Source organism: Acipenser ruthenus, chromosome 1, assembly GCF_902713425.1.
Source record: "Acipenser ruthenus chromosome 1, fAciRut3.2 maternal haplotype, whole genome shotgun sequence".
NCBI lineage: Eukaryota > Metazoa > Chordata > Actinopteri > Acipenseriformes > Acipenseridae > Acipenser > Acipenser ruthenus.
This window is the reverse complement of record NC_081189.1, coordinates 109859314-109877683: the sequence shown is the minus strand read 5'-3', so window position 1 is coordinate 109877683 and position 18370 is coordinate 109859314. Positions and strand designations below refer to the sequence as shown.

Sequence of the window (18370 nt, the reverse complement as noted above, 5' to 3'; positions counted from 1 at the left end):
AAATGAAAGATATTGCGACCGGTTAAGAAATGTTTAACCAACACCGCCCATAACGCAAAGAAAATGACAGCACGCAGTATACATATTGTCCTTTTTCTTAATGTATATAGTTGCGGAACAAACCATGCAAAAAAAAAAAAAAAGCCTTTAGTAATATATAAATGAATAATAAATGTCAAACTCTGTGTTTCCAATTATTTTGCCTTTGCAGTACATTCTGCAAATTTGTTTTTCATGTGTTAGTTACTTTTAAACTATAATGATACAGAACATACACATGTACTGAAAAAATAATTCAGTTATCACAGCAAATTCGGGCGTGTTTATACACATGCGTTTTAAAATGTCTGAGTTAATATTATTGAGGCTGTGTGGGTCTATAAAATCGTGGCTCTAGTTGCCAGCTTAGTTTTAGCTGAAGGGATACCAGCTTCTCCCCCTTAAAACCTGTTTCCCACAACATTGTTACATAATTCTGTACAAATCGTCCTGCTCCTGCGACTACTTGCAGCAGTTGGAGGTTATAATGTTTTCTCAGTATTCTTCAGGAGCTGGTACTTTTGTTATGTAGATACAGAAAACGCCACAATGTAAACACCTTTAACAAGAAGCAACACTATTATAATCATCTGTGGTTTGTGTTTTTTCAGCGAGTATGGTGCACTACAACTTTAAAATGGGCGGACGTGTGTGTGTGTGTGTGTGTGTGTGTGTGTGTGTGTGTGTGTGTGTAGGGGGGGGGGGGCAAAGGTTTCCAAACTGCTTATTACAATAATACGATCTCCACGTATTCCGCTTGTTTATTTTCTAACCGGGCACCAAGTACATACACAATTGCATAACTATGAGGAAACAAAACATACATATCACTCATGGGTTCTATAAAAACACGGACTAGGTTAAAACAATTACAAAACCTTGTTGGAAGAAAACCCAGAACTGGAGTTCACCCTAATCTATTACATGTGGATAACACGGCCAAAAAAGGGGCACAGAGCACGTGTATGTTGACAGCTATACTTAACCCTGTACGGCCCAAGCATTTTTTAAATGAGATAAGCTACTTTATTTATGTAACTAGATTCCGTTAATTGTACAAAACACCCCTCCGTTGCATGTGCTGCATGTGAAACATTCTGGTTTATGAGGCTTGATTTAAAAAAAAAAAAAATAATAACATAGGGAGTGGCTAAGCATTGTATCATATGCATGATACAGAAATTGGCATTACAGGGTTAATGTATGTATAAGGCACTGTAGTAATAATAGTGACATTACAGTACATACGTGGTTTTGGTGGCTGCGAATCCACTTGTGATAATGCACTCCATATTTTGCGATTTGCTTCGACGGCTTCCGATGCCTTTGTTTTTGGACTTGATAAAGGTTTTTTTTTCGATGTGGTTATTTTATAATTTATATATCTTTGTAATGTATTAATATTTTTTTTAAATTACATATATAATTTGATTTTTAAACTGAAAAAAATTGCATTTATTTTGCCTGAACTCCAATCCGCGGGTTCTTGGATGACGTCACAGTGACGTGTCTGTGGTAGTAACGGGCGGATTTTTTCAAAATGGAGAAAGTGCAAAAATGTTGGAGTGGAAGAACAACACAAACTATAGATGCAGTTCCAACGAAAGAACACTGGCCGTAATGCAGTTTTACATCTGATCGAAACATTTATAACAAGAGATACAGATGGTGTTGTGGATTATTTACGAAAAACGACAAGATGAGTGTTTCAATCGGAGAGAAAATCGAGGTAGGTGTACAACAACTTCACTTTCCATCAAGGCCAATGTTGTGTACCGTGTGGTCGTTTTTAAGTTGAGCTAATGAATAATATAAAACTATTATATAAACAGAAACACCCCCGGTTTAGTGTCTGGACTTAATTATATTTTATTAAGAAATATAGATGCAGTGATGTCACGTGACCATTCACCCACTGTATTCTTCAATGGTTCAGCCTGCGGTGGGGGTTGTGTTGTATAGGTACACCTGTAATGATAAAAACGTGCTTTAAATTAAGACGTTACAGACCTATAGCACTTTCATTTAAGATATTGGCGCTTTATTTACTAATTTAGGTGATCCTTTCAGTATGTTGTTAGCGAATTGGTTACCTGTCTGCAATGGCATAAACACATGTATACGCACACAGATATACATATTTAAGTCGTTTACCCGTTACTGGGATCTTTTTACGTCATTGCATACAATCATCTCGTTAGAAATATATTTTGAAGTTGAAGTTTTGCCTTTGTTTTTGTTGCGTGGTGGAGGTGGCGATGAAGAGGGGGAGGGCGTTGAGTTGACAGATGGTCAACAAATATTGCTGAACAATTCGAACAGGTTAAGATTTTACAAATAGTATTTGGAATATACCCGCATGCACATACCGCATTGGATTAATTATGAACTTCATATAACTTCATCTTCAAAATGTATTCCGTGGGATTTTGGGAGAAGAGTATTTTTATGAATGTTAAATACATGTCTATTAAATGACTACATCATTGTATGGAACGGAGTTATTAATTTAGTTATTTTATTCAGATTTAGATTTTTGTTGCGGTGCAGTGCATTACTGCAGAAATAATTTGAAAAATCACTTAACTTGTTTGGTTAAATGAACATAATTATATCATTTAGAGCTCATTATTTACTATAAGCGCTTGCATGAGTTCTGTGACTGGGTTGCAACAGTAGAACATTTTAATGCCACTGTTGCTAAGAGACCTCAGACGCTACAGCCCAGATGATGCAGCGGGAAGCAGACCCGGGATGTTAAGTTTGCGACGTTGCTGTTACAGTTTTAAGTAAGGTCGTTACAGAGTTGCAGTTGCAGACCATGAAAGCAGTACGACGCGCTTGAGACCCACAGCAGTTGAAGACAATGCTAGATCGAGTGCTTAATTTTTTGTTTCATAACCTGACAAGTAAAAACAAAGTGATTGAGGATGGAAAGCTGTCCAGTGCAGCCAGAGAACTTACAATTGAGGTAGATTTAAAAAATAAGTAAATAAATTACACCTGTTTTAGCCAAAAGAGATGCATAGATGTGTTTTTTTAAGTAGAGCTTTCCACAGTTACTTAAGCTGTCACATTAGTCTGGCTTTTGGAAGCAATCGCTCTTTTACCTTGTAAAAATGTACTAATTCCACGTTTCATCTGCAGGATTTCAAGGTTCTCACCCTTCTTGGGAAAGGATCATTTGCATCCGTATACAGAGCAAAATCGGACATCACTGGCTTAGATGTAGCGATCAAAATGGTAAGTATTTGTTTCTATTGTGGTAGTGTAAAGATCTACAATATACAGTACATATTAATTAGTTAGTAAGAGTTTTAGACACAGAGTACCTTGGTAATTTTGCATGGTTTGCTTTCTTCAATAAAAAAAATAGTAAAAATAAATATTGGTGCCCACAGCTAGAATGTCAATCACTAGTTTTTGAAAATTAAATATAATAAAATGAATTAATAGTTTAAGCTGAATTCACACAAACTGTAAATCTGTTGAAGTCACAGTAACCTTAAACTTAAGCTGTTGTATGTACTAGATTTAACCAGTATTATATGGTATAACTATAAAAGGTCTGAAATATTTATTTTTCCAGCTTCTGTTGCACAAGCTATACTGTGTTTTTTTTTCCTTCATAAGCTGTAGCGGATCAATCATAAATAAGTTGTTTCTAAATAAAATGTGAATAGTCAATCTATATCCCAAGAAATCAGTGCTACAGTTTGTATTTTATACTATTTTCATTTAAACTATTTTGTTGATACTAGACCACCCCTTACCTAAGCCACTTATGCATGCATTTTATTTTTTTTAGAAACTGATTTGAACTAACAGTTCCAAAACATCAGTGCTGTTTTGATATTTAATAAAAAACATGGCTAAACATTGTTCATTGTTTCAGATTGATAAGAAAGTCATGCATAAAGTGGGGATGGTCCAGCGAGTCCGTAGCGAAGTGGAGATTCATTGTCAGCTGAAGCACCCTTCCATACTTGAGGTAAGAAAATATGATCCATATTTATACAAAATGTTTGGTTCCTAGTAGTTAAAATTGTTTTGAGTATGTTTACAAGCTTAGAGCCCCACCTAGTGGTGATGTGATTATCAACAGTGAATACCTAGTGGTATTAGAACATTTGGGTTTTTTCCATGTCTCACCCACAAATAGCTTATTTGCTTAACTGTCACAGAAACCATAATTAGACCTCAAAATCTACAATGCCAGCCTCACTTGTCCCTTATATATTCCCCCCAGTGTTTGTAAATTATGTACAACTTGTGTTTTCATTTGTTTTAGTTTTTGGTCAAGTTACACCAGCCAGTTTGTTGGATTTGAGATTACTGTAATGTAGCATACTGTATGTCACTTGTCAAAAGAGTAACATATCTATGAATTGTCTTTACTACACTTCCACCCCATGTCTGTAAAAGCTCAGTTTTTGAGACTCAGCTTTATTATTTTTAGCTAAACTCTGTTTGTTTTCCCTTAGTTGTATAATTATTTCGAAGACAGTAACTATGTCTACCTGGTTCTGGAGATGTGCCACAATGGAGAGATGAGCAGATATTTGAAAAACAGGAAGGGACCTTTTTCAGAAGATGAAGGTATGTTATGTTTTTTTGTTTTTTGTTTTGTTCAAAGCAGAATTCTGCTTTCTACCTATACCAGGTGTAGGCAACATGTTCCCTTCCAGCCCAGGTCTTTGTTACAAATTTGTCCTGAATTATGTAGTTGCGCCATTAATTAAACCCTTGACCAGGTCCTAAAGCAAACAATATATGGGCTTGTTTTAGTACAGCACAGAAACAAATCAAGCTCCAATAATGATAATAAAAAAAGTAGTTTGTTCAGTAGTTTGACACTGTATTCTGTCAATTAAATTTGAATATGATGCATGAACATCTGGTGCATATACACTGTAAAAATCCATAAAAGTATATTGTATAATGCTTGAAAATATGAATGTGTATTTCGACTGTATTTGTCTGATTTTCAATGTGCGTTGGACACTTGTTGCTGACAGACAAATACTTAAAAATGACTTGGGTGTTACATTTGTTCCACTGGTGTCTTAACAGCACGACACTTCATGCACCAGATTGTCAAAGGGATGCTCTACCTGCACACCCACGGCATACTACACCGGGACCTCACACTTTCCAACCTGCTGCTCTCCAGCAGCATGAACATTAAAATCGCAGACTTTGGGCTGGCCACCCAGTTAAAACTACCCAACGAGAAGCATTTCACAATGTGCGGCACTCCAAATTACATCTCCCCCGAGATTGTCACCCGCAGTGCCCACGGGCTGGAGTCTGACGTCTGGTCTCTGGGGTGTATGTTCTATGCCTTTCTGATGGGCAGGCCACCCTTTGATACGGACACGGTCAAACACACTCTTAATAAAGTGGTGTTGGCCGAATATGAGATGCCGAGACACGTGTCCCGAGACGCCCAGGACCTTATTTATCAGCTGCTTCGCAAAAACCCTGTAGATCGGCTCAGCCTGTCCGCAGTGCTGGACCACCCTTTCATGACCAAGTGTTTGTCAGCTAGGAGCAAAGACTCAGGGATGGTGGAAGCTTCTATGGATAGTGGGATTGCAACCATATCCACAGCCTCCACTGCCACCATCAGGTCCTCTTCCACCAGCTCAAGTGGACGCTTCCACCAGAAGACCAGGCATGTCATTGGACAGCCCCTTCCAAACAGAATAAACGTGGTGCCCACCCACGACAGGCCCGTCACCCACGCTTCCTTGGTGGATGGAAGCTCGGTTTACAAGGAGCAGGTGGTGCATCAGGATGATCCTGGCAGGGGAGGCCGCGGGAGGCCACTTCAGAAATCCGAAGAGGATCGGCCCCACTCGCGCTATCTCAGAAGAGCTCACTCCTCCGATCGGTCTGGGGCCTCCAACAGCCACATGCAAGGGAAAGCAACCGGCACAATGGAAAGGTGTCACTCAGTTGACATGCTTCCCAAGCCAGGCAGACTAGAAACCTGTGGAAAACAAGAAACCTTCTCCAGCGGCCATAGTTACAGAGACATACCACATGGCTTTAAAGAAGATCCATCAAGTAGCACTGGTTCTCTGGACAGATGTATGACATCGCCTCCTGTCAAACAGAAGGCCAAGTAAGTACTGTCTGCTGTGTCCCAAACTAGAATCTCCACTTCAGGAAATAAGAGTAACACATAAAGTAACAAGGGAAGCACTGAATCCAGTAACTGGTCGATACCGTACTAAGAAGAGTGATCCTGGAAGTGTATTTATGTTAATGTACAGGGTTTAAGTATTTGGTCCATCCAAAGCAGGCTATATATCTATTTATTTTTCTGTTCTTTTTCCAGTTCCGATTATTTATACCCCAGCAATCCAGCTATTCCAGTACAACAACAGAGAACGGAGACGGAAGCAGTACACCACTGGTTTGCAAATGCTCAGCCCCAGCAAGGTATTCTGTGTTCTTAATTTGGAATGGGACGGGGATGGGGGCACAGGGAGGGTTAAGCAGGGTTAGAATATTGCAAATAAAATGCGTTTATTTATTTGCTTTTTGCAGGTCGCTTTAAAAAGCCAGCTGACGTCAGCACCATCAGCTGTACGGTTGGAAGCTTCCATAATGGACAACAGCACATAAAAAGAGGCACCGACTCCTCCTATGGAGACATCAATGACCGGCAAATCACCTCAAGGGGGGGTGATGGTGCACTCCATTTTCAAGTAGAAGGCACTCGGGGAACCTCGGATTTCCATCCCCATCGTGGGGCTGAACAAGGCAGGCCAACTCCCACAGAGAAGCCAAACTCTGTGAATGAAAAGCCCTCTATAAAGAACGTGGTCAGCCCTCTGAATGCAAAGAGACTGAAGCCTATTAGGCAGAAGACTAAGAATGCAGTGGTAAGAGCTACATCGTGTTTGTTGTTTTGGTGCAAAATAAATTGTTATATTCATAGCTATCATATTTCATCATTTCTCAAACAAATGTTGGTTCCATATTACATTTCCACAACAGATCTTGCACATTGGCGAAACTCTTTTTAAAGCTGCAATGTCAGTTTTTTTCGTGGGTGGGGAGCCTAGAGTTTTGTAAGGTGTATTTTTTACAAGGTGTACTGTTGGCTCTCCTCTTGAGTTTTCAATATTAAACAAGTATTTAATGTATTTGTATTATTTTCAGGTGAGCATCCTTGATACAGGCGAGGTTTGCATGGAGCTGATTAAGGGACAAGGCTCCCAGGAGCGAGTTCGGGAGGTCCTGAGGATATCTTGCGACGGTTCAGTGGTGAGCTCTTGGTTTCTTATTTATAAAGGACTTTGTAGGGGGCAGTTTTGCTTAACTTTTATACCAGGGTAACAGAAATCCTTTTATTTAACTGTGCCTTATATACTATTTTAAAACTATATTGTATTATTGTAAGTTTAGCACGGTTTCTTCCTTGCAGGTTACTATTTACCATCCCAATGAGGGAAGAGGATTTCCACTGGATGATCGGCCACCATCCCCACCCGAAGATATTTTTATTTACAGCTTTGATGATTTGCCAGGTACGTTTACAAAAACCAATGTGTGTATTGTCAGAAATTTTGAAAGGGAGATGATAATCATCGGTTTGAATGGGATAAGTTGTTAAATCAGTCGTGCTTCTGTTTCGGTTTTTATTAATTTCATTTTTAGGTGCTTATTTTTAGCTTTTTATTTTTTTTCAGGGCTTTTGCTTTTTTATATACTGTATGAAATTATTGTTTTCGGTTTCTTTAAAAAATGCTTGGGTGTTTTGCTGTCACAATAGTAGTAACTTGACAGTACTTGCACACTTAGTTGTACCTTCTTTCCTTTGCTGTCTTCCACAATAAAATCCTTATGGTCACGGGCACATTCTTTTGGGTTTTTTGTGTGTCTAGGCATTTTTTACATTTCACCACAATTTGCAATTCTGTTTTTAAATTCTCACTATCTAACTAATATAGATTTAAATCCCATGAACAAGCCGTCTACTGTAATTGTAGTCTCCAATTAAATCTCGCAAGTGGAGTCTCCAGTAGGAATGTAGAATTTGCTGCCACTCGGTAGTTGGGGTGTGTTTAAAGTATTCAGAACGAATCAATGATAGATACAAGTCAGGGAGGAGGGACATTGCCCAGCAGCACGGAAAGGTAGTTTGTTTTTGTTTGTTTTTTTGTAGTAGTTTTTTTTTTAAATGGGAAAGGGGTGAAGTCAACGTGAATTGAGTAACCATTTTCAGTGTTTTTCCAGGGTTTTCCAGTGTTTATTGGCTATACACCATGTTTCATTTCTTTTGTATCGGGTGTTTTATCGGTTAAAACCCCAAATCAGAAGCTACTTAAGTCATTCTCAGCTAATCAAAGCATCCAAAGTATACACAAGTAGACACTCTCTTGTATCATGGGAGGTACGGGGTAAGCTGTACAGTATGTGGTCCAGAGGTTAAAGAAAAGGGCTTGTAACCAGGAGGTCCCCGGTTCAAATCCCACCTCAGCCACTGACTCATTGTGTGACCCTGAGCAAGTCACTTAACCTCCTTGTGCTCCGTCTTTCGGGTGAGACGTAATTGTAAGTGGCTCTGCAGCTGATGCATAGTTCACACACCCTAGTCTCTAAGTCGCCTTGGATAAAGGCGTCTGCTAAATAAACATAATAATAATAATAATAATAATATTCATTTGTTGTGAATGGTTGCAGTTGCCCTTCTCGTATACTGACAGTGATGGCCTTCTAGAACATTTAGATTTTTTTTTTTTTTGTGGTGATTTATGTATGGTATTCATACATATATATTTATTTACATGATGACATTTTCCACAGAAAAGTACTGGAAAAAATACCAGTACGCCACCAAGTTTGTGCAGCTGGTGAAATCGAAAACCCCCAAAGTGACGCTCTACACCAAGGATGCAAAGAGCATGTTGATGGAGAACTCCCCTGATGCAGATATGGAAGTCTGTTTTTATGATGGTAAGTTGTACTGAAAACTAGTTTTTCCTCATATGTTTCAAACATTGTGTTCACATGTATATTCAGCAAATCGTTGTCCTTGTTCTTCTTCTTGTATGTCTGAGACATGAGCGCCCCAGACTTTTCTTACACTGCAGGCAAATGTCACATAAGAAAAAAGGAAGTGACTGTTCATGTATTCATGTACAGATGTACTGCTTGCTTTGTTTTTTCCAGGTGCAAAAACGCACAAGACCACAGATTTCCTCCGGGTTATTGAAAAAACAGGGAAGTCTTACACACTGAAAGGAGACGTAGGGCTCAATGGCCTCAGTGAAGAAAGCAGAGCCTATGTGGAACTTTCAAACAAGGTCAATCACTTTACCTAGTCCCTTGCTTTATGTGTTACAAAACTAATTTGGTATTTTCTTTAACAGCTTTTAAGAATACACAAGTGAAATGGAGTACCAGGAAAATAATTCTAATATGGTAAACACATTCAGCTATTAAGAGAGGGTATGAGTTTGTAGGAATAAGAAACCGTTTGAGCAAAGCTCTTTACAGAAGTGTCTTGGTTTTGTTTGTCAATAGCATGCTTTTAACTTTTCTTTATTCCTCAATACTGGGATGACCTGACACTTCCTTTTTTTTGTTTTCCAGGCTCACCGGACGTGCCTTGCACTGGAGGCTGCTATCACCCTGGAAGAGAATAGAAATGAAAAGAATAATCCCTTTTTTCCAATTATTGTTGGAAGGTAAGTAAGGAGAGAGTGGGCAATTTTGAGTCTAAAACATGTAGCTGATACCACATTTTTATATAATTACCAGTATTTCCATTTTTGGGTGCTACCTCTGGGATCAGTTTCCCAAATATCCCAATATTAGTCACGTATTGATGCAAGTAGAGGTACAACATCATAATAATAGATTTGTATTGAATCAAATGTCCATTCTTTTATTATTTAAAACAACAAAGTTAAAAACAGCAACGTTTCGGCCAGGCGACCTTCATCAAGCTATAGTTAATAGACACAGCCCTCAGCATTAAATACATTCAACCTCAATTAGTTAATTAGGTTCAGACTAGCCAGTGTAAAAATCCAGAAAACTGTCTAAAGTAATGATATTAAGAGGGTTGGCATTTCATTGACAGTGTTAAATTAAACATAATCACAGTAAAGTAAAGAATACCTGCTTTTTCACTTTTTAGTATTACATATGGTAATATACAAGCATGTTCAAGGGGCATACTGAGCATCAAGGAACCTCATATAATATATATATAATCATTCTTTGTATCACATTTTATCTTTCTTTTTCCATCAGGAGACCCGGTAACCTAGATTCTCCAAACACTCCCTCGTTACCTGCACACAAAACAAAAAGCTCAGACAGGGAGCAGCTGTCAGTAGATGGACTGGTGTTGGGGAGCAGCACGTCCCCTAGCCAGGCTCCCAATATAACTCCTTCGGTAAGTGATCATGCCATTTCCATAACATTTCCATGGTCAATTTGTCCATTTTCCCAGTTCTTCAGCAATCAAGGGTTGTTTGTCCCTTTATTTGCAGATGATTTCCTATGATGGATCAGTTTTTACATCTGTCAGCACTGCTGGAAGTAAATGGCCACCATCAACGAAACAGGGTGTTACTCCAAATGCAGGGCAGGTTCTGAAGTCTGTGTTTGTGCCAAATGTCGGCTGGGCTTCCCAGGTAATAAACAAGATCTTGATATTCAGTATACTAGAAATTACTTGGAGAGAGATTGCCTTCAAGTATTTTGATGACTAATTTATAATTTTATTTATATATGAAAGAAACAAAAGTCTGGCATATTACGGTAAAGGGTGGTGTAACACTCTCTTGTGAAACCATGCTTGGTAGCACGTTCATGAATTTGTTTTCATTTCATATTTTTGTATTGGTGTTTATAATCTTGCTGTAGCCAGACTATTGAGGAATTGCAGCTCCGTAAACAACCTTAAATGGGGTGAAGCTCAATCCTCTGACCCAATTTTCATGTATCTCCGTGTGTTTCCAATAAATGTTCTTAACTTCGAAAAGTCTGAAGATAAACTGTAGAGCAGCCCTCTCGTCCATGTTGGCCCACAGCTTGTGGAATCTCTTTGCAGTTAGAACATCACTTAGTACATGCTGTGGTGCTATTCTTTTTTTATTTCCAATTGTAGGGACAAAGTTAAATATTTTGTCATTACAGCAACATTGGGTGACTCTTAATTGATTGTAAGACCCCCGCCCCCCCCTTTAATTCTAACTGTTTCTATTTGTATCTCAAAGCTGGCCAGTGGAGAGGTGTGGGTGCAATTCAATAACGATGGGTCCCAGCTGGTGGTACAGGCAGGGGTCTCCTCGATCATCTACACATCACCTCAAGGCCAGACAACAAGGTAGGTTTAATAACACTGGGTGCAGCGGCAGTGTTTGTTTGCATTTGCCTTATTACAGTGGTACATTTTGGGTTTTATTTTAAATTTGGTGCAGGATACAAGGAGCACTAAACATACAAAATTAAGAACATCCTCTTATGTCAAAATGTTACTAGGATTAAAATGTGAAAATCTTCTTTTTCTCAAAATCTCAATGAGAAATACACAAATATTTGTACACAGTGATTTATTTTTTATTCCCTAAAAAACTGCTAATTGTCCAAAGTACACACGTACACAACTGTGTAAAATATATATAAAATATATATTTTTTTAAAGGTATGGAGAAAATGAAAAGCTTCCTGAATCTGTGAAAGGAAAGCTGAAGTGCTTATCCTCCATTCTGCCATTGCTGGCAAGTCCAGTAGCAACTCAACAGTGACGTGAAGCTCACACAACAGCATCTGATCCTCTGTATGTTAGACCTGTGGGATTCTGTACAAACTGTTTTTTGTAAAACTGTACAAATGTTTTGTCTGTAAATACATTTCTATTTGTAAATTGTATATTGTGTTCAAATAATGTATATGAAAGATACCTATTTTTTTTTTTAACTTTTTATATTTTACCATTTACCGTCCCTTGAGAGGTGAACATTGTAACTAAAAAGTATAAGCAGCGTTAAATATATATATATATATTTTTACCTTGGCACTGTTACCATCATCTAGCTCTAATGAAATGCAAAGCTGTGTATTAAAAAGAGCTAAAGCAATAAATGATGTCTTCAGTATTGGGACTTTTATTGGTCATGCTTTGTGAACGAGTGTTTTTTATTATTTTTTTTGATTTCTTGCAAAATTTTTAAGCAACCATGAAAGCAATAAAATGACAATTATGTATTTTTTTTTAAAACTGTTAGATTTCCTCTGGTGCTATATTGGGGGTGGTAGTTTTTTTTCCCCAAATTATAACAATAATTTCCGTTACCACATAAGATAATTAATGTTGGCATTTTTTTGTTAAGCAAAAAGTATGAAGAAACACAATTTCTGAATTAAGATATTTAATTTCATGTTCAATTTAGAGTCACAAGTACTTTATTAATATAAACTCTTAAGTACTTTTCCAGTTTTAGATTCAATATTTTGTGCTCAGCTAGTTATCACTTCAATTCACAGCATTGGTTTTCAAACTTGGTAGCCTGATGTCATTTTATGGATGATTCAGTTTATGTATTGATGAAAAAATCTCTGGGGGGGGGGGGGGGGGCCCAACATTAGTACAAGACATGCAAGTCAACTGCAAAGATATAATATGAATGATAACAAAATTTAAACTTGTTCAATTGGCTAGCGTGTATTATTACAATTGTGATATTTGGTTAGGTAAATTGTTTAAATATAAGATGTTGCATGGACCTGTTCCGTTTACATCGAAGAAGTCTACTTTGAATATCAGACCAGGGATCTTAATTTTACTGCCTGTATATAATACATAGTAAAAAGACCACTTTGGTCTTTATAAACAGATTTCCACCACCCCTACTGGTTTGTTGTTCTCTTGGACTGAGCTTTTTTTTTTTTTTAAGCCAGCCTCTTCCTAGTCTGACAGCTTGCTAAATATCTTGGTGTCTGAATAATATAGATGCCTGTCTGCTATTCAGATATATGATGATTTTAATGAATTTGCTGTATCACTCTAAATATTTACTACCACTGCAGAATGACTGGGTGGGATACTTGTTAGGTTTTTGTAATTGTAACTAAATGACTGAAGCCAGGTGTTGTAGTATTATTATTATTATTATTTATTTCTTAGCAGACGCCCTTATCCAGGGCGACTTACAATTGTTACAAGATATCACATTATACAGATATCACATTATTTTTTTTACAAATAATTGTACAGAATGGTGGAGCAGTCTTAGCAGTCACCATCAGTTCTTGAAAATTGATCATTAAATCATTTGAATATATTTGAAGTGCAGGATGCAGTTGATTATATATTGAAATATATTTTGTAAGCGAGTAATATGTGGGGTGAAAAGGATAACAAATATTCCATCCCACCAACTAGACTCTGCTGGGCATTTTATGATGAAAAGAAAATCTATCAGGACACCTCTCAAGTAGTGATTAGGGCTCTGGACTCTTGACCGGAGGGTCATGGGTTTAATCCCAGGTGGGGGACACTGCTGCTGTACCCTTGAGCAAGGTACTTTACCTAAATTGCTCCAGTAAAAACCCAACTGTATAAATGGGTAACTGTATGTAAAAATAATGTGATATCTTGTAACAATTGTAAGTCGCCCTGGATAAGGGCATCTGCTAAGAAATAAATAATAATAATAATAATAATAATAATAATAATGATAATAATAATAAATCCAGTAAAATGATTCAAAGTTCATTATATCCAGAACTTCATTGTGACTTTATCATGGTTCATATACTAAATCTGTAAATGGTAGATGTTTAGCAAAATATTTATCTTTTTATTTATTTAAACAGTCCTTGGTTTACACTTTAATACCTGTAATGCAAGTAATGACCAAACCACATAATGAATGTAATTCCATTGCTCTCTTTTTATTGTCTATGTTTTGTGATTTGCAGGAGGCACAAAAGCAATGAATGTTTTTATTTTTTTTAAAATTTTCATTCACCACCTTTATTGTTCAGTCTACAATGAAACCACAGACTTACAGATTTTTACATCTACTTTTCCAATAAAATGCATTGCATTTTTGTGGGGGAATAATGCCTGATTTTGAGTTTAACAGGATTTGTCTAGAAAGGTATCACAAAACATTCCTATTACTATTACATAGTAAGACTTTTCACAATATGGATGTGAAATAAGAAAATAATTATACGTTTTTTCTTCAGTATTTATAAAGAAAATACTTAAAGGAGCTAGTAAGATTATTTCAAGCATTAATGAAAGTCTTTATCAACTTTAAATATGAAATGCCTCCCACTTCCCAAAAAAACTGGTAGGTGTATCATATGTCTTGGCACAAAATGGCTGCCACATTCCAGCCTGTTGGTGCTCAGTGATTCAGTTGTACAGTGTATGCAAAGTGCACTGAGAAGCAAAGCTGTCTTTGTAAAATGTTAAACATGTTCCTGTACATGTATTCAAGTCCTCGTGTCCCTTTCTGAGGCATTGTTTTACATCACGTGTTAAGTGGGTGTTTTCAGTGCAAAGGCAAAAGCATCAGACCAACATGGAGATGAGGGCATTGTGTAACTGCACCATAATAACAACATTCAGAAGATAGCGCTAATAGTTATGAAACTGTTGCTCTGTGTTTGCCATGTTGGCTCAAAATGTTTAGTTTAGCACAAGACACCAACCTGGATAGAATCAAAATGGCGACAGTTTCATATCCTCTGCTCTAAAAAGCTTGTTTGAAGTCAGCATTTTTGTTTTACACATGCGCAATGCGGTGCCATCGCAAGGTCAGGAGGCGGGAGAGGGAGAGGTAGGCGTGTGAGGATCTGCGGGCGGGGCATGAGAGTAAGTACTGCTTTTTTTTCTTACATGGTGGCGGAAAGCATGTGCAGCTCTGAGCAATAAGAAAGAAAACTATTCAAAGGAATTCTCAACTCTACCAATACAAGGCGAACTGTTAATTACAAAAATCGGATTTTATTTATTCATAAACAACGAATATGTGTTATATTCTCTAACAGAGCCGCCTCTTTGGAGTCGAGACGGTGGCGGCTCACTGTTTTGGCACTGACAGATTGTCATTTCAGGGTGTAAAGTGCTTCTCTAAGAGCAACCTTCCATATTGTAGAGACTGTATGTAGAGGGAGTGACAGAAGACTTTTTCTGAAGAATCCAAAACAGAGAATATTCTGTTATTTCTTCCACGCCTTGGGGTGGCAGTTGGAGTAGTTTGGTCGTATTGACACGAGGGGGGCAACAAACAACACTGAATTATTACTATTATTTACGTATTAAGTGCAGTTGTTGGTGGCGGCGCATGGCATTCAACTGAACCGATTGCTACATTTCAAAAGAGGGCGGAGAGAAGGCGATCCTGGCGCTGTCTTTCATGGCTAGCTAGTGTTTTTTTTTTTTTATTATTGTTTTAACTAACACATAAAACCACTCAATTTGTTGCGAAAGTACTGTCAAACGAGTCGATTAAAAGTGGTAGGGCAACACAACGCAGAGCTGAAGTTAAGTGGAGGACCGGGTTGACCGGAGCTGCTTTTTGGATTCGGTTGTGTTTTGTGAGTTCTAAGCTGCGAGCTCCGGCTGGTTGTTTATTCCTGAAATAAGCAAGGCACGTATTAATAGATCCATACAAACTCCCGTCTCCTGGCGCTGCTCCAAATATCGTTTAACGTCACTGATATAGACTGTTGGTGTCCTGGCGCGTAACAACCCGTGTGCATTCATAAGTAAATAATCCATTCAGCTCATGTATTGTAGTGGAAGCTGAAAGGGGATAGGCCACGTCAGTTTCACGAACAGCAAACCACATGCTTTTCTGTTTACTCTGCTGGTTCACTAGGGGCAGCAGCTAGCTAGGTGGTGGTTGCCGTGTGTCAGCTTCGTTATGTTTGTTTTTTTTAAATGAGAAAAAGACGTTATCGGGGAGGTCAACAGCTTTTGATTTCTTTTGAAAAATACATTTAAAAAACTTTTGAACTAAATAAAAGTCTTGACATTCCCGAAGGCTTAATGCTGCTCCAGTCCTGCTATGTTTACAGCCTGAGTTAACTCCGATTTATTTTAATATAGCCAGGGAATTAGAAACGCAAAGGCTGTAGAAATATTTTGAATCTACTTTTTTTTTTTTTAAAGCACGATTTACGGGATGTCCACAGAAGTTGAGTCTTCTGTTTTGCAATCCTCCGATCATGTTGATGAGATGACTGCTGACTCTTCCGGCGGCGATAGCAACCGCAACAAACCTGAGATAGGTCAACTGAAGATTGGGGACAAAGTTAGACAACGCCTGCAACAGACACATGGAGAAATACAGACTGATAAGAAAAGTGACACTGGGAACCAGCAACGGGAGGTTGTGGAAACCCAGATAGATATCGTAAATAAAGAACAGGTAAACAATAACAAGGGGAATGCTCCTGGCAACAGCAATCAAGATATGGAGAAACCAAAGAAAACAACTACTGAAGCTCCCCTACCTAAAGTAAACCCTTGGACTAAGAAGAAAAATATGTCTCTAACTAATAACACTATCAATGTAAATGCCCAGGAATCAGGTTTGTGTTTGTATTATTATTTTTAATTTATTTATAAGAATCAAAGTCGTATTTTAAACAGTGTTAGTTTGAAATGATCACTCGGTGGTGATCATTTTAGACGTGTTTTTTTTGTTTTTTGTTTGTTTTGTTTCTTGAGAAGGCGTGGTGTTTTAATAACTTTTGTAATTAAAGCTATTCTGTGCTTACGATCGCCAAGGTAAATTTGTGACCATATCGGTAGATGTCATTCATTCTTGTTATTTACATACATGGGCATCAGTTTTAAGCAAATCAGAATTGAGAGGCGTGGTCTGTGTGTAAGTGCCTGGGTGGTTAGAAGTTCTTGAAAAGTGAAACTAATTCTAGTTGTCGCCCAAAAAATATTTTTTTTTTCTTATTTTTTTTTATGGGGTTGCATAATTCAGTAGCCCAAGTTGTGTGTAACTTGCAAATTTCACTGCCATGATTAGACCTATTTTTATCTGGTAACCGGAGAGTTCGCCTGGTCTGAGATCAAAATAAAGCCAGATTAGGACATACATTTAGGATAAGTAGACGGGATAGTAAACGTGTTTAGATTGACAGTAACTAGACTAAAATTATCCAACAAATCCTGCAACATATTCGCTGGTTGAATGCAGAATATTTTGCAAGCTGGTTAAACGTTTTAAGCCAACTGTTGCGTTCTCGTCGGTGCTTTGTTGTTAACGCTGGTGTTGTCAAAGTGTATCAGTTTACTATCAGATTTGCTGATGGTTGCACATTCAGTGCGTCCCCCATCCCCCTTCCTGATCAAATTGCTCCAGAGCACGTGGAGTGCTGACAACTGCAGCTTTATGGTGTTTGAGAGATGGAGACATTCACACAAAAACATAGACTGTAAAATGTACGTTGCAAATCATCTAAGTGAGATTTGAATGCTAAAGAAAAGTCAATCCTGGTGTTCACTTGAATGTTACATGAACTTTATTAACTTTTGTTAAGAAATGCTATAGATAGACTGAACTTGTTCTGTTTTGTGAAATGTGTCATCATCATCACGAGATGTTTCTAAATGTAGGTTGAGTGACCCACATTACTAAGCCAGGTGTCTGTTTTATGAAGACCTGTTGATATCTGAACTTTTGACCCTGTGTTTGCTACAACTGACCAGTGGGGTAAAAATATAAATGTATAAGTAGGTTATATATTTAAACATAAATTGAAGGTTCTTTTGAGGTTGTCATCAGCTTGATTTGCATATTTGTTTGTTTATTTATTTTTTTGGTTTGTTTAATTTTTTATTGAAAATGTCTGGGTTTTGAAGAGCACTGCTTCTGATTGTTTTCAAAGTAATCTGTCAGACAACATTTCTTTGAATTTGGTGTACTTTGCAGGAACTATTTTATTTATTCTGTGTTCTTAAAATTATTACAAACGAATTACAAGTGTCCATAATAAACAACAGGGCTTGTAAGTTGTGAGTTTTTCGAATGTTTAAAATTGGATAGACCTAATTAATGAGAAGTTGCCAACAAAGTGGCCTTATCTGAAGTTTGCAGCTTTGTTTTCTATAGGGAATCCACACAGCACACCAACTTTCCTCTGAATCTAGGATGGTGACTTGGAAGATTTCACTTCCATCCTAGTTAGTTTGGTTTCATATGGAAAGACTCAAGCATGCAAGGAATCTTAAAAAAAAATGATGCAAACAGTAGGCTGTACCTACAATGAAACCTGATGGCGGCCTATTTAAAAAAAAAAAAAAATAATACAACTTTCA

The 18370-nt window shown here is 37.6% G+C and overlaps 2 protein-coding genes across 9 annotated transcripts in view; both read left to right on the top strand.

Annotated features, from left to right (window-relative positions):
- The first annotated feature begins 1539 nt into the window (after positions 1-1539).
- Positions 1540-12159, top strand: LOC117421007 (serine/threonine-protein kinase PLK4-like). The gene is made up of 16 exons (XM_059033824.1): positions 1540-1768; positions 3187-3282; positions 3935-4030; positions 4524-4638; positions 5113-6169; positions 6386-6489; positions 6598-6935; positions 7216-7320; positions 7481-7583; positions 8863-9012; positions 9229-9362; positions 9652-9746; positions 10318-10462; positions 10560-10703; positions 11289-11398; positions 11717-12159. Exons 1-16 carry the CDS (start codon positions 1739-1741, stop codon positions 11817-11819), a joined length of 2925 nt encoding a protein of 974 aa, XP_058889807.1. The 5' UTR covers positions 1540-1738; the 3' UTR covers positions 11820-12159.
- A 2662-nt stretch (positions 12160-14821) lies between these two features.
- Positions 14822-18370, top strand: part of LOC117421243 (la-related protein 1B-like) — a 57204-nt gene continuing 53655 nt past the window's right edge. For 6 of the 8 annotated variants that reach the window (XM_059033801.1, XM_059033821.1, XM_059033818.1 and 3 more), the window contains exon 1: positions 14916-16626. In XM_059033801.1, coding sequence (XP_058889784.1) covers positions 16218-16626 — 409 coding nt within the window. In that variant the 5' untranslated portion in view covers positions 14916-16217. The other 2 variants (XM_059033793.1, XM_059033795.1) reach the window with 2 other exon arrangements.

What these genes read in the sequence shown, in the direction of transcription:
- LOC117421007 (XM_059033824.1), top strand. Translation starts at nt 1,739, where the DNA reads ATGAGTGTTTCAATCGGAGAGAAAATCGAG. An exon ending in TAGATGTAGCGATCAAAATG is followed by an intron (nt 3,283 to 3,934) that starts GTAAGTATTTGT and finishes TCATTGTTTCAG; the next exon opens with ATTGATAAGAAAGTCATGCA. An exon ending in ATGTCGGCTGGGCTTCCCAG is followed by an intron (nt 10,704 to 11,288) that starts GTAATAAACAAG and finishes TGTATCTCAAAG; the next exon opens with CTGGCCAGTGGAGAGGTGTG.